The 14,101-nt window shown below is 55.6% G+C and overlaps 2 protein-coding genes across 3 annotated transcripts; both read left to right on the top strand.

Annotated features, from left to right (window-relative positions):
* Positions 1-195: 195 nt before the first annotated feature.
* CEL (carboxyl ester lipase) lies at positions 196-8,296 on the top strand. 2 transcript variants are annotated; one of them, XM_073905563.1, is made up of 12 exons: positions 196-803; positions 2,749-2,899; positions 2,989-3,111; positions 3,294-3,491; positions 4,094-4,224; positions 4,387-4,494; positions 4,617-4,734; positions 5,886-6,072; positions 6,232-6,435; positions 7,322-7,519; positions 7,863-8,090; positions 8,124-8,296. In XM_073905563.1, exons 1-12 carry the CDS (start codon positions 717-719, stop codon positions 8,209-8,211), a joined length of 1,821 nt encoding a protein of 606 aa, XP_073761664.1. In that variant the 5' UTR covers positions 196-716; the 3' UTR covers positions 8,212-8,296. The 2 variants fall into 2 exon arrangements, with proteins under 2 accessions (XP_073761664.1, XP_025743751.1); XM_025887966.2 differs by having other exon boundaries at positions 209-803; positions 7,863-8,296.
* A 3,690-nt stretch (positions 8,297-11,986) lies between these two features.
* LOC112836333 (AN1-type zinc finger protein 6) lies at positions 11,987-13,012 on the top strand. Its single transcript, XM_025887964.2, has one exon. The coding sequence runs from the start codon at positions 12,046-12,048 to the stop codon at positions 12,670-12,672; it is 627 nt and encodes a 208-aa protein (XP_025743749.1). The 5' UTR covers positions 11,987-12,045; the 3' UTR covers positions 12,673-13,012.
* The last annotated feature ends 1,089 nt before the right edge of the window (positions 13,013-14,101 follow it).

Here is a 14,101-nt window from a genome sequence, read left to right as displayed (position 1 = left end):
CACTCCCCCCTTTCCCTTGTGTGCCCGAGCCTCGTGCCTTCCTATCCCAGGACTTGTACTGCACGTGAGGCCTCCCCCACCCCCCGAGGGCGGGGTCATCTGTGCTGCTCTGGGTCCCCACACCTGGCTCAGACGGCACACGCAGCGGGCCCTCGGTAATAAGGGTCAACCCCACTGGCTGACCAGCGGCACGCAGCCCAGAAGTCACACGCCCGGTCCCCTACAAGCTCCCTCTGTTGAGCTGGGGATGGGTGGCAGGCGGGCCACGGAGACCAAGCATGCCCGTTTCTCTGAGGGCAGAGCCGAGTCCTTGTAAATCAGTGAGCCAGAATGCAGGGCACTGTCCACCTGGGCAAGCCAACGGCCTGGCGACCTTCGGTCCTGTGCCATCTGCCTCCGCTCCCAGGTAGGTGGGAACCTGCACAGGTGCGCTGTGGCACCACGGCATCGGGGGCACCCAGCCCTGGGAAAGTAGCCTGTCCCTGCGCCGTGTTTGTGCACGTGCGCGTGCCCTACTGTGTGACCTGGGCCCAGCCTGAGGCTAGCTGGAAATAGCAGCTGTCTCCTGGCCCCAGGTACACTGCCTGGAGTGTGGCCAGCCTGGAAGAAGGGGCAGAGGTGGGAGGAGGGCAAAGGGGCCCTCTGTGGACAGCTGCTACTTTGGACTCCTGCCCAGCTGCAGCTGCATAAATACCCGCGGGCCGGAGGGGAGGGCCATGCACGGGCAGGCGCACGCCATGGGGCACCTGGGGCTGGTCGTCTTGGGCCTCACCTGCTGCTGGGCGGTAGTGAGCACGGCAAAGGTAAGCGAGGGCCCAGCAGAGGGGCCCCTCTCTCCTCTCCCTCAGCGAGACCTGGAAACGGGACAGGGCACAGCGGAGGGAAGACAGGGTCACTGGCCAGAAAAGCCAGCCTGAGAAAGAGACCCCAGCAATCAAAATGGCATTTCCTGGGCACTTCATGTTTTGTGTATATTCTCATTCATACGACAGCCTGCCAGATAAAATACAGGATGCCAAATTAAATCTGAATTTCATACAAACCACGAGAAGTTTTCGGTGTGGGTATCTTCTATGCAATATTTGGGATATACTAAAAAAAAAAAAAGTCAATTTATGGGAAATGCAAATGGAACTGGGAGTCCTCAGTCTTTATTTGCTGAGTCTGGGAACCCAACACCCCTCTGGCTCTTTCCTCTCTAGAGATGTCAATGTCCCCTTTTCACAGAAGGGGAGACGGGCCCAGAGCAGATGAGCAGTTTGCCCAAGCTCACACAGCCACCAGTGGCTGAACAGAAACCTAAAACTCCGGAGTCTGGCTCCCAGCGTAACCTCCATGTCCCAAGCGGCAGGTCCCCACCTGCTTGCTGGCCAGTCAGGAGGCCGCCCGGGGCGGGTACGCCATTGCCACGGGGTGAAGAACAAGGCAGGGAAGGGGCTGCAGGATTGAAACCTCACAGACACGCGGCCCTGTGGTGTCCACCCTCCTCCTGCCACCTCCGTCCCAGCTGCCCTGGGGCCTGCCCCTTGGCCCCAGAGGTTCAGGTGCTGGCCTTGGGCCCCTGCTGCCCCCAGGAGGAGGTCACTCTCCGGGGGAGGGGGGCTTCTCTGAGGGCAGAAATGACCAGGATTGCTCCCCGCTGTTCTAGCAGCCAGTGCCACCCTCCCCACCCTCACCCAGGGCCCTCAGGGCAGTCTCAGTTCTGAGAGGTGACTTCCTAGTCCCCAGGTACTGACCTGGCCTGCTGCCCCATCCCAGCAGCCAGGAAGCCTGTCAGAAAAGATGCCTGGAGGCCTGAAACAAGACTGCACCTCCTGAGCCAAGAGATGGGGCGGGGGTAGGGGTGGGGGAGCAGAGCTGCACCTGCCCCCGGCCCCACCCCTGAGGCCCCTGGCAGGAGTTGCTCTGGCCTCTTCCCCGGTTCCCTGTTAGCCTAGACCTTACAGGGCACTGGGACCGCAGCTGGGCCTGGGGGTGCAGAGCTGCCCTGCCCTTGGCTCCCTGGGACGTAGCACAGGTGAGAGCCAGGAAGCAGACACCTGCAATGGGACCCGACGGATGGCGGGGGGGGGGGCAGCCCTAGGAGGGGATGGGAGCCTGGCTCTGAGGTTAGATAGTTGTTTCTCACAGGGTGACCTCAAGCAGGAGAGCCTCAGTTCCCTTCTGGGACAATGGGTAGATGAGCACCAGCCCCCAGGACCCTCATGCAGACTGGATGCATTGGCTGCGAGGGCCCAGCTCAGGGCTAGGGCTGGATACACAGCAGTGGTTCTGACGGCCTGGGGGGCGGGGGTCTTCCTCAGCACTGAGCACAAGGGCTGTGAGTCACCAGGCCACCGACTCCAGGCCATCTGGACCCTGGGGGAAGGGGGGACACAAGGGGAGCAAACGGGCCATCTTAGAGATGGGGAAACAGCCTCATGGTCACGGCTAGGTGGCCATAGCCGAGATCCAAACCTCTACCCCACCTCTCCTGGCCTACTTGGAAGGCTCCCTGGAGTGGGAGCATACTGGTTGACCCAGCTTCCTCCAAGATTCAGGGAGCAGGACACCCTCGGGGTCCGGGACCAAGGCGGTAAGCTGCTCCTCTAGCAACGTGGGCAAGCGGCAGGACTCAGGTGCACATCGGCCCCTCCTTGAAGCTGTCTCTGGGGAACCTCGGGGCACCCTGGGGCCTGCTCAGGTTGCCTCCCAGCCCCATTCGGGAGACCCGCCTGGGCCTTCCTGAGCCTCGGCCTCCACCCCCAGCTGGGCGCGGTGTACACAGAAGGAGGCTTCGTGGAGGGCATCAACAAGAAGCTCAGCCTCTTTGGCAACTATGTCGACATCTTCAGAGGCATCCCCTTCGCCGCCCCCCCAAAGGCCCTGGAGAACCCTCAGCGGCACCCCGGCTGGCAAGGTGGGAGCGGGCAGGGGCTGGTGAGGCCCCACGCCTGGGGGTGCCGTGGGGCGGCTGCCATCCTCACCGGCCCCGCTGGCCGCCCGCAGGAACCCTGAAGGCCAAGGACTTCAAGAAGCGGTGTCGGCAGGCCACCATCACGCAGGACAACACCTACGGGGAGGAGGACTGCCTCTACCTCAACATCTGGGTCCCCCAGGGCAAGAAGGAAGGTGGGTTCACCCTCCCCGCACCCTGCAGCATGCCCCCAAGCAGCCAGAGACTCAGGCCCTACCCTTGTGTCTGGGGGGCTCCAGAGCCAAACTGCCCTGAAATCAGCACAGGGTGCGGAGGGGAGCCGGGTTGGGGGGGGGGGTGCATCTGGAGTCACTGGGTCTGCTCTGCTCTGCCTTAGTCTCCCGGAACCTGCCCGTCATGATCTGGATCTACGGAGGCGCCTTCCTCATGGGGGCGGGCCACGGGGCCAACTTTCTCAGCAACTACCTGTACGACGGGGAGGAGATTGCCACACGGGGCAATGTCATTGTGGTCACCTTCAACTACCGTGTCGGCCCCTTGGGCTTCCTCAGCACTGGGGACGCCAACCTGCCAGGTCCGCCAACCTACCAGGTCCACTCTGAGCGAGTGCACCCAGCCCCGTGAGCTCTGGGCCCGGCGGGGGTTGAGCCTTAGCTCCCATGGTGCTTGAACAGCTCCTGCCAGTCCCCTTGGAAAGGCCCAGAATCCTGTTTGCAGAGCCAGGGAGCTGGAGATGCGCTGTGAGATGCAGGAGCCCCTTGGCAGCTGTAGTGAAAGAACAGAGGCCCACAGACTGACAGACAGAGCGGGACCCAGAGGCCCAGCGGAGCAGGTGCAGGGAACCAGTGAAAGAGAAGATAAGAAATTGAGGCGGCGGCAAGGAGCCACGGACAGACAAGGGGGGCTGTGGCAGGGAGGGAGAGAACAGAGCAGGCTGGTCCTCCTGCTCCTTGCGCCTGCCCCCAGCCTGAGCCCCACACCTGCCCCAGCACCCCACCCGGCCAGCCTCTGGGGGACCCACCCTTCAACATCCCGGCGCTCAGCCAGGGTCTCCGTGCAGTTGAGGGCATTCTCATCCCACCCACGTGCATTGTTCACCCGGTGTGGCCCAGGCCCTGGCACCCCAGCCCCCACCAAGGGTCCCTGATGAAGGCCCATCCTCCACCCCGCCCCCAGGTAACTATGGCCTTCGGGATCAGCACATGGCCATCGCTTGGGTGAAGAGGAACATTGCAGCCTTTGGGGGGGACCCCAACAACATCAGTATCTTTGGGGAGTCAGCTGGAGGCGCCAGCGTTTCTCTGCAGGTCTGGCGGCCCCGGAGGGTGGACCTGCCCCGAAGTGGGTGGGAGCTAGTCAATGGGAGCAGGGAGGAGAGGGGCTGGAACTGATGTGTGGGGTGTCCTTGGCCAAGCCCAGGGTGGGCAGGCACGGCGAGGCCTTGGTGACAGGACCTCTGTGTATTGCAGACCCTCTCTCCCTACAACAAGGGCCTTATCCGGCGAGCCATTAGCCAGAGTGGCGTGGCAGTGTGCTCCTGGGCCATCCAGAAGAACCCCCTCTTCTGGGCCAAAAGGGTAAGGAGGAGCTGTGGTGGGTGGCGGGGGGGCTCCCTCTTTCCACTCTGTCCTGGACTCCATCACCTTCTACCCAGAGCACTGGCCTCACCCACCTGCCTACCCACCCCCACTCCCTCCAGATCGCTGAGAAGGTGGGCTGCCCCTTGGACGATACCGCCAGGATGGCCAAGTGTCTGAAGATTACCGACCCCCGTGCCCTGACGCTGGCCTATAAGATGCCCCTGGCAGGCATGGAGTGTGAGTGGAGGCTGCTGGGGGAGCCTGGGCGTGCTCCCAGTCAGGGGAGGGCCGGCCATGCTCCTGGAGAAGAGAGGAATTGCTGGGTCTGAGGCTGGCCCTGTCCCCAGATTGCTGGTGTCCCTAGGCAGCTTGCTGCCACCAGCACCCTGGTAGGCTGGTAAGGATGAGGGCCGTTCTTTCTTCTTATCCCCCGTGGGTCATGACCCCTTTGAGAAGCTGATGAACATGTGGGCTCCAGTGCCCGACAAGGCACACATCCGTGGTCATTTGTGCACAATTTTAGGGAGATTCATGGACCCAAGACCGAGAGACTTTGTCCTAGACGGTCATTTGTTTCTCTTGCCACTCATGCAGTGAACACGCACCCACTGAGCGCCCGTGGCAGCACCCAGCCCTCCCGGCTCTGCTCCTGTGTACCCCTGCTTGCCGGGGACCTCATCAGCGCCGTAGGCTGGGGTCCGCTCTTGCTTACCTTTTTGATGCTAAGTAAGAGGCCCCATCATTTGCATCTTTACCTGATGCGAATTAAACCGTAAGCAAAGCGGAAGCCAAGCAAACACGTGGCCCCAAATGCAAACCAGTCGTTTCCTCCGGCGTGCACCGGAAGGAAGACCCGCCGGGCTGGGCCTCACGAAGGCCACTGCCTCCACCTGCCCCGAGCCAGCTCTGCGGTCCTTTCGGGGCCAGTTCAGGGGTCTGCAGGGCAATGTGGACCTCGCAGTTTCTGGCGAACACGCTGGAGCCCAGCCCCGAGAGGGGGTGCCTCCTCCATCGGTCATCTCAATTACTTCCTCGTCTTCCTCCCAGAGGCGGGAGGGAGGACAGCCCTGGGCTCCAGACCAGTGGTTCTCGGCCTGGGAACTTTTGCTCCAGGGCACATGTGCCCACGTCGGGAGACAGTTTTGATTGTCATAACTGCAGAGGGGGTGCCACAGGTGTCCTGCGGGCTGAGGGATGTGGATGGACACGCCGCAGGGTGCTGGACATAGAATTACCCCGCCCTCAATGTGGGCGGTGCTGAGGCCTGAGAAGCTGGGTCTAGATCAGAGGAGGCAGGAAGTCACGCTGGAGTTGAGTCCTGCCCCCAGAGGCTGAGGGGAGGAGCAGTGGGTACCGGAAGTGTCAGAGCCGGCTGCTCTCCCACCCAGATCCCGCACTGCACTATCTGGGCTTTCTCCCTGTCGTCGACGGAGACTTCATCCCGGATGACCCCATCAAGCTGTACGCCAACGCGGCCGACATTGACTACATAGCAGGCGTCAACAACATGGATGGCCACATCTTTGCCAGCGTCGACATGCCAGCCATCAACAAGAACAAAGCGGAGGTCACCGAGTAAGCAGTGGGTGCGGGACCCAGGGGGCAGTGCCCAGGGGCAGCTGAGGGAGGTCAGCACTGTGTTGGGGGCCATCCCTCGCCCTTTGCTGGGTGGGGGTGCAGATACCCTCCCACTGGCACTGGGTGGAGGGTCCAGTGCTGGCGTGGTCCCTGCAGAGAGGACTTCTACAAGCTGGTCAGCGGGCTCACCATCACCAAGGGACTCAGGGGTGCCAACGCCACCTTTGACATCTATACCAAGCCCTGGGCCCACGACACGTCCCAAGAGACCAGAAAGAAGACCGTGGTGGACTTGGAGACCGACATCCTCTTCCTGGTGCCCACCCAGTTTGCCGTGGCCCAGCATAGAGCCAATGCCAAGTGAGGACCTGGGCAGGGAGGCTCCCTGGGGAGGCCCACCCACCTGGGATGGTGCACCTGCGCCCTGAGACCTCTTGGGAGGGTGGCTCGGGTCCCCACCTGGGCCTGCACCACCTGCTTTGCCCAGGCCTGACAAGACCTGAGAGGGCCCCTCCTCACCTCCCAGCCTCAGGGGGCTTTGCAAAACCCTCCCACAATCCTCTGCCCGGCCTGGCACTGAGTGCCCTCCCTCACCCCACAGTCCTTCCCACTGAAAAGTTCTTGAGTTGACCTTCCACCCCTCAAGCTGTGTAGAAGGAAAGAACCCTGGATGATAGTGGTCTCTGTTGTGGGTTTCAACTTGACCAACTTTCAGAATAACTTAAGCCTGGGACCACATTAAAAATCACTATATGATAATAGCCAATGAAATAAAAAAAAAAGTTAGGAATGCTTGAAAAGTAGGAAGACAATATTATACCTAGAATCTAGAATGAAAGCTTTGTAGCAACTAAGCAATAAATGTAGCTCTGAGCTTCCTGTCAGTCAGGGCAAAAAGGGAAACATCTGAGGGCATATACCTTGTCCAATTAAATTAAGATACAAATTCACTTGCAGAGCAAAAAAGATCTTTCTTGATACTGAATTGCAGGAGGAAGCTGCCTCAGTGTGTTTTGTGGTGGTGAATTACACACACAACTGAAATTGTAGAAGCTTCGAATCCGTGGCTTTCGCCCACGGCTTTCCCTTTCCCAGGTGTCAGGATCCCAGCTTCTTCATGAGTCTCGTGGGAATTCCCCAGACCCTTCCCTGCTCCCTCCACAGCTCCCTCTGGAGCACATCCCTGTGCTGGGTGGCCCCCAGGTGAGCACCTTTCCAACTTGGGTGGTCTCCCCTCCCTCCTCAGGAGTGCCAAAACCTACAGCTACATGTTCTCCCACCCCTCTCGGATGCCCATCTACCCCAAATGGGTGGGGGCTGACCACGCGGATGACATCCAGTACGTCTTTGGGAAGCCCTTCGCTACTCCCCTGGGCTACCGGACCCAAGACAGGACGGTCTCCAAGGCCATGATTGCCTACTGGACCAACTTTGCCAGAACTGGGTAAGACAGCAGTGAGGCTGAGCCCAGAGCCCCCTGCCACCTGGCCCTGCAGGCCTGGGTTCCAGTCCCTGCTCCCTCACTTACAATTGACTTCCTGGATCCTCGGTATCTCTGTCTGTCTGGGAGGACGGGGCTACTGCCCAGGCCCCGAGATCAGCACCTCTTGGGGTTCCATGTGCCCAGCCAGGGCCCAGGCACCATATAGTGAGGTACCCTGATGGTAAGGGTCAGTGCAGAGGGTGGGGGACTGTCCAGGCAAGCCAGGGCCGAGATGGGCTAGGGACACAGGTCTCCAGCCTCCTGTGAGCCCCCAGCCCCCACCCAGCCTTTTTCCTCCCTGCAGGGACCCCAACATGGGACATTCAGCTGTGCCCACACACTGGGATCCCTACACGGTGGAAAGTGGTAACTACCTGGAGATCACCAAGAAGATGGATCGCAACTCCATGAAGCAGCACCTGAGGACTAATTACATGCAGTTCTGGACCTTGACCTACCAGGCACTGCCCACAGTGACCGGAAATGGGGCCTCCCCCGCTCCCCCCTCCGGGGATTCCGATGCCACCCCCACCCCCCACTCTGGGGACCCCGATGCCACCCCCACTGCCCCCTCCGTGGATTCTGATGCCACCCCCGCGCCCCCCTCGGGGGACTCTGAGGGGGCTCAGATGCCCATAGTCATCGGCTTCTAATGTCCTCGGCTCCAAGAAGCCATAGGGTGAGACCTGGGGGACCCACCTCCCCTCCAGAGCTCTTCCTGAATAAAGCCTCATCTCTCTCTATCTGGCGTCTTCCTTTGCTCCCGAGGCCCCAGCTGGAGGAAGCAGCGCTCTCAGCTCTGTTCAGCCCCAGGCGCTGGGCCGACTGCCTTTCCCCACGGTGTCCATCAGTCCTCAAGCTCCAGGAAGTCTGGAGAACCCCCTCATTCTAGAGAGGAGGAAACAGGTTTGAAGAAGTGAAGTGTCTGAGCAGGACTGGGCTTCAGGTGCCGGTCCCTCGGCCCTGGACTGCTGGTTCCCAGGGGGCAGGACGGGCGGTGGCCACAGGTGGGAGAGCAGCTGGCCTCTGCGGGCTGTGGCCTCCCCTGGACCGGTGGAGCCCAGCCACACCAAGTCCTCTGGGATGTGGGCAGTGACCTCTGTGTTCTAACTGGGGTCTGGGCACCTGGCCTGGGGGGAGAAATGGACTCAGCCTCCAACTGGGTGCACATTGAAGAGAGAATAGAGCATCACCCTGGAAGGTGAGAAGCACAAGGTGCAAGAGGGCTGGGCATTGGGTGGCTCTGGCAGAATTGAGGCGCTGGAGGCGGAGGTCGGAGTCAGGGCCATTCCCACTGGGCATCGGGCATCATGCCGAGGGCTTGAGCAGCCTGATGTCACCGTGGCCACAGCAGGTGGGCACTGAGAGGGGGTCACATGCCCCAGGTCATGAAACTCCAAAGCTAGTGCTCGAAACGATGCTGGTAGGGGGCGTCTTCCCCACCCCTTACTCATTCTTTCATCTCAGTGGGGTGGTGCTGAGGGCTCAAAGGAGAGAAGATTCTGGAGTTCTGAGCGGCTCTGCCTGATGCGGGTGGGGCTGGGGACAGCAGCACCCAGGAGGCAGCCGGCATGCTTTCCCTCTCTGGCCACAGATGGAGGACCGAGGTCTGGGGAACTGAGTCCAGTGGCCCCACGCACTGGAGCTACACGGGGCAAACCCGTCCCCCCAAAAAGCAGGGTGCGCTCAGGCCGGCCTGTGACCACGGTGGCTACCCTGGGCTTCCTGGCTTGGTCAAGGGCTCTCAGGTGTGAAGAGAGGGTTCCTTGTCACAGACTGCGGGGAGGGACCCTCGTGGCAGTGTGGGCCTCTCCTGGTGACCGTCCCTGCCCTTGGCCAGTGGAAGCACAAGGACACAACAGTGTGTCCCTCCTCTGCCACGTTAGTATGCACACGACTTCTCTAAGTGTTTCTGTCTGCTCTCGGGAGGCACGGCAGGAGAAACTTCTCGGACCCCAGTGCCTTCGACCGGCCCTGGGATTGGGCACTTCTAGCCCTTGTTGGGGGTAAACACAGTCGTGCCTACCTGTCATTCAGAAAATCGCATCCCTGGAGGGCCTGGCCACGTCAGAATGGCTGGGGCATCGGGATCCAGGTGTGTGCCCAGCCCCCGGGCTGCTCGGAGAAGCTCTCTCTGGCAGAGGCCAGCCTTGCTGTATGTCTGGGGGACACCTGCCGCTGTCGGGTCATCCCACAATTCATCGGGCTTTTGCCTTTACAGCCTGTAGCCAGAGGCTGAAGTTGAAAATACAGCTGAGCCCTGAACAACATGGGGGCTAGGGGTGCCGACCCCCCACACAGTCAAAAATCCCTAACTTTTGACCCCCCCAAAACTTAACATCCAACAGCCTTACCGTTGACCAGAAGCCTTATCGATAGCATACATGATTAACACATATTTTGTGTATGTATTATAAATTATCTTCTTACAATAAGTAAGCAAGAGAAAAGAAAATGTTCAGAAATTCCTAAGGGAGAGAAAATACATTTACAGTCCTGGACTGTAGGGAGAAACACCCGTGCGAAGGGGGCCCCGCACAGTCCAAACCGGTGTTGTTGGCTCAAGGGTCAACTCGGCTGACTGGTAACTGTCCAGGGTCCTGGAGGCTCCCTGCGGGACCAGGAGTTAACCCTTTATGTTAACCTTTAATGGTGAAGCCCAAGGAGGACACTTGGGGAAGCCGAGGACATCACCTGTTTACCATTTCCTTGGTGGGGCTGTGCCCCTGGGTGGGCGGTCTTGGGATTCCTCCCCCCTCCTTCCCAGGCCTCATCTTTCAACCCACCCTGCAGGAAAGGTTCGAACCACCCACCTCCTCCATGACGTAACCAAATCACAGACCTGGACAAAGAACACAGCCATCCCAGGGGGCTGCAAGCTCTAAGGGCTCTGGCCTAGCTTTTAGGACAAGTCGGTACCAACAGGACTGAGGCCATAAGCTGGTGACTGCCCGATGCAGTGGACTTCAGAACCACATGGTCCAGGAATTCATCTTGGCCAGTGAAGGGGGAGTGGGGTGGTCTTTCACCAGCACTCAGCAGGGATTCGTCTGACCCCAGCCAGGATGAGTGCCCCCCATGTGTCTGGCCGAGAGAGGTGGGCAGGGTGGGGGCTTCTGGTGTGTTTCTGGGCAAAATCAATTATATGTGGAGTTGCAGGGAGGCTGGAAATCCTAGTTCATAGGTAGCAGAAATGCTTATGGAATAAGGCTCAGCTGGAGCCTTAAGGCTGCTTTACAGATCTTTCCCCTGAATTCAAAGCAAGCAGGAGAAGGTTTAAGGACAACGGTGAGGTTGCCGGGAGGATTCCAGTCCAGGTAAAGGGCGGACCATGGGCCCCTGGAGAGAACAGAGGATGCCAAGTACTGCCCGGCCATAGTCCAGTGGCTAACAACCTCCCCCTGGCCTTTGCCCACCCACGTTGCATGTTTTGATCTGTTTACAATCCCCACCGCCACCACTAAATGCTGATGGAATTCAAATTTAACCCTGAAACCTGTAAGTTCCTAATGGGTGGTCAACGGAAACCCCAATAAAACAAGCAGAAAATGTTCCCCCTTCTTCCAAAGCTGTAGAAAGGCAGCCACCATACTGGGTCAGGAAATGCAAATGTTATTGTTTAAAAACCAGCATAAAATATATACAACATAAAATATGCCAATTTAGCCACTTCTAAGAGTACGATTCAGTGACATTAGTGCCGTTCACACTGTTGTGCAAACATCACCATATTGAGTTCCAAAACTTTTTCATCACCCCCAACAGAAACTTTGTACCCATTAATCAATAACACCCCAGTCTCCCTTCTCCCGTCCCCCACCTGGTTGTCTCTTCTACTTTCTGTCCCCGATCAGTTTCCCTGTTCTAGATATTTCTAGATATACCTGCAGTGGGATCACAGTGTTTTCAAGGTCCATCCATGTTGTGGCATGTATCAAAACTCCATCCCTTTCAACGGCTGGATCGTATTCCGGTGTGTGTCTCTGTCACACAGTTATTCATAGCACTTCCTTACAATCCTTTTTGTCTCTGTGAGGTTGGTAGTAATGTTCCCACTTTCATTGCAGATTTTAGTACCTCTTTTTTTTCCCCTTGGTCAGTGTCGCTAAAAGGTTTGTCAGCTTTGGTTGTTCTTTTTCTAGCTCCTTCAAGTGTATCATTAGGTTACTGATTTGCAATCTCTCTTCTTGTGTAATGTCGGCATTGGCAGCTAGAAATTCTGCAGAATACTGCTTCTGCTGGGTCCTATAACACGGTATGTTGTGTTTTTGTTTCCACTTGTCTCAAGGCATTTTCTGACATCCCTTGTGATTTCTTCTTTGACCCATGGGTTGCTTGATTTCCACATACTTCTGAGTATTCCCGTGCTCCTTCCGCTGTTCCTTCTGCTTCTACTCCACCTGATTGGAAAAGATACTACAGGAAGTTAATCTGAGGGGAAGCAAACAGAAAATTGTGGAGGTTTTGGTGGTGTGCAACAGAGGAACATGGCTCAAGAAACTAATCACAGCCAAGTGCCTATGCTTTGTTCCACTGGCTGCGGATTTTATGGAAACCCTCGTACAAACGGCATGTGTTCCGTGTGCTATAAAGAACATCTTCAAAGACAGAATAGTAGTAATGGTAGAATAAGCCCACCTGCAGCTTCTGTCAGTAGTCTGTCTGAATCTTTACCCGTCCAGTGCACAGACGACAGTGTCCCGGATGCCCAGTCACCGCTAGACTCCACGTCTGCATCTGTGCAGCCAAGCCCTGTATCAAATCAGTCACTTTTATCAGAATCTGTAGCATCTTCCCAAGTGGACAGTACATCTGTGGACAAAGCAGTACCTGAAACAGAAGACCTGCAAGCTTCAGTATCAGATACGGCACAACAGCCATCTGAAGAGCAAAGCAAGTCTCTTGAAAAACCAAAACAAAAAAAGAATCGCTGTTTCATGTGCAGGAAGAAAGTGGGACTTACTGGGTTTGAATGCCGGTGTGGAAATGTTTACTGTGGTGTACACCGTTACTCAGATGTACACAATTGCTCTTACAATTACAAAGCTGATGCTGCTGAGAAAATCAGAAAAGAAAATCCAGTAGTTGTTGGTGAAAAGATCCAGAAGATTTGAACTCCTGCTGGAATACAAAATCCTTTGACCATCTGCAAACTAAAAATTGACTTGAGGGTTTTTTTTTCCTAGTCATTGGGAATGTAGAGCAATGTATCTTGCATAGACCTTTTAATCATGCATGTCATCAGAAGAATAGATTTTTGTTTTTGTTTTGAAAATGACTCTGAACATTTATTTCCATTGCAGTTTCTGTGGCTGAAAAGACTTAAGTAAACTTTACAAGTATTATCCTTTTAAGATCATTTTAATTTTAGTTGAGTGCAGAGGGCTTTTATAACAAACGTGGAGAAATTTTGGAGGGCCGTGATTTTTCCAGTATTAAACATGCATGCATTGATCTTGCAGTTTATTTTCTCATTGTGTGTGTACATAGCTTTTCTCTGCAGCACGATCTCTGTTGATGGTGCCCCTCAGGGCACAACTAGTTACCAGTCACTGAATGTATCTTCATCCTTACGGCTGCTTCTGGGTTTTCATTAACAAAGGTTCTACATATGTTAGCATATAGTTTCTTTGCACCCACTATTTATGTCTGAATCATTTGTCACAAGAGAGTGTGTGCTGATGAGATTCTAAGTTTGTGTGTTTTTAAATTTTTTTGAGCGAGGGAAGGAAAAGCTGTAAGCATTTCATTGCCGACTGCAGGTTTCTTTCAGATTACGTTCATTGGTCTGTGTGTATACAATATGAAGAATGATTTGAAGTAATTGTGCTGTATTTATGTTTACCCACCAGTCTTTGATTAAATAAAAAGGAAAACCATAAAAAAAAAAAAGATACTACGTATGATTTCATCCTTTAAAATTTATCAGGACTTGTTTTGTGGCCTCACAGATGGTGTGTCCTGGAGGATGTTCCATGTGCACTTGAGAAGCCTGTGTGCCCTGCTGCTGTTGGGAAGGGCTCTGTGTCTGTCTGCTAGGTCTCACAGAGTGTGGTTCAAATCCTCTGTCCATAGCCATCTTCCTGTCACCTGAATTCTTCTAGCCATTATTGAAAGTGAGGTAGTCAAGTCTGCAACTCACTTCAAAGATGTCAATTTTTGCTTTAGGGATGGAGGTTTACAATTGTTATTTTTTCCTGATGAATGGAAATTTTTATCGGTGTATACAGACCTTGTCTCTTGTTACCTTTTTGACTTAAAATCAATTTTGTCAGATAATAATATAGCCACCCAGCTGTGTACTGTTTTTGTGGAATATCTTTCCCCATCCTTTTACTTTTAAACTTTTTGTAGATTTTTTTCAAAGTGAGTCTCTTTGAATACAGCATATTTGTGGAGTGTTTTTTTTTTTTTAATCCATTTTGCCAAACTCTGCCTTTTATGTGGAGAGTTTAACCCATTTATATTTAATTACTAATGACTTCCTTCTTCTTTTTTAAGATTTTATTTATTTATTTGAGAGAGAGAATGAGATAGAGAGAG

This window comes from Callorhinus ursinus, unplaced genomic scaffold (assembly GCF_003265705.2).
Source record: "Callorhinus ursinus isolate GAN/ISIS: 27379988/994484 unplaced genomic scaffold, GSC_fseal_2.0 scaffold24, whole genome shotgun sequence".
Taxonomy (NCBI): domain Eukaryota; kingdom Metazoa; phylum Chordata; class Mammalia; order Carnivora; family Otariidae; genus Callorhinus; species Callorhinus ursinus.
The sequence above is the reverse complement of the archived record's forward strand: the minus strand, read 5'-3'. Positions and strand labels throughout refer to the sequence as shown.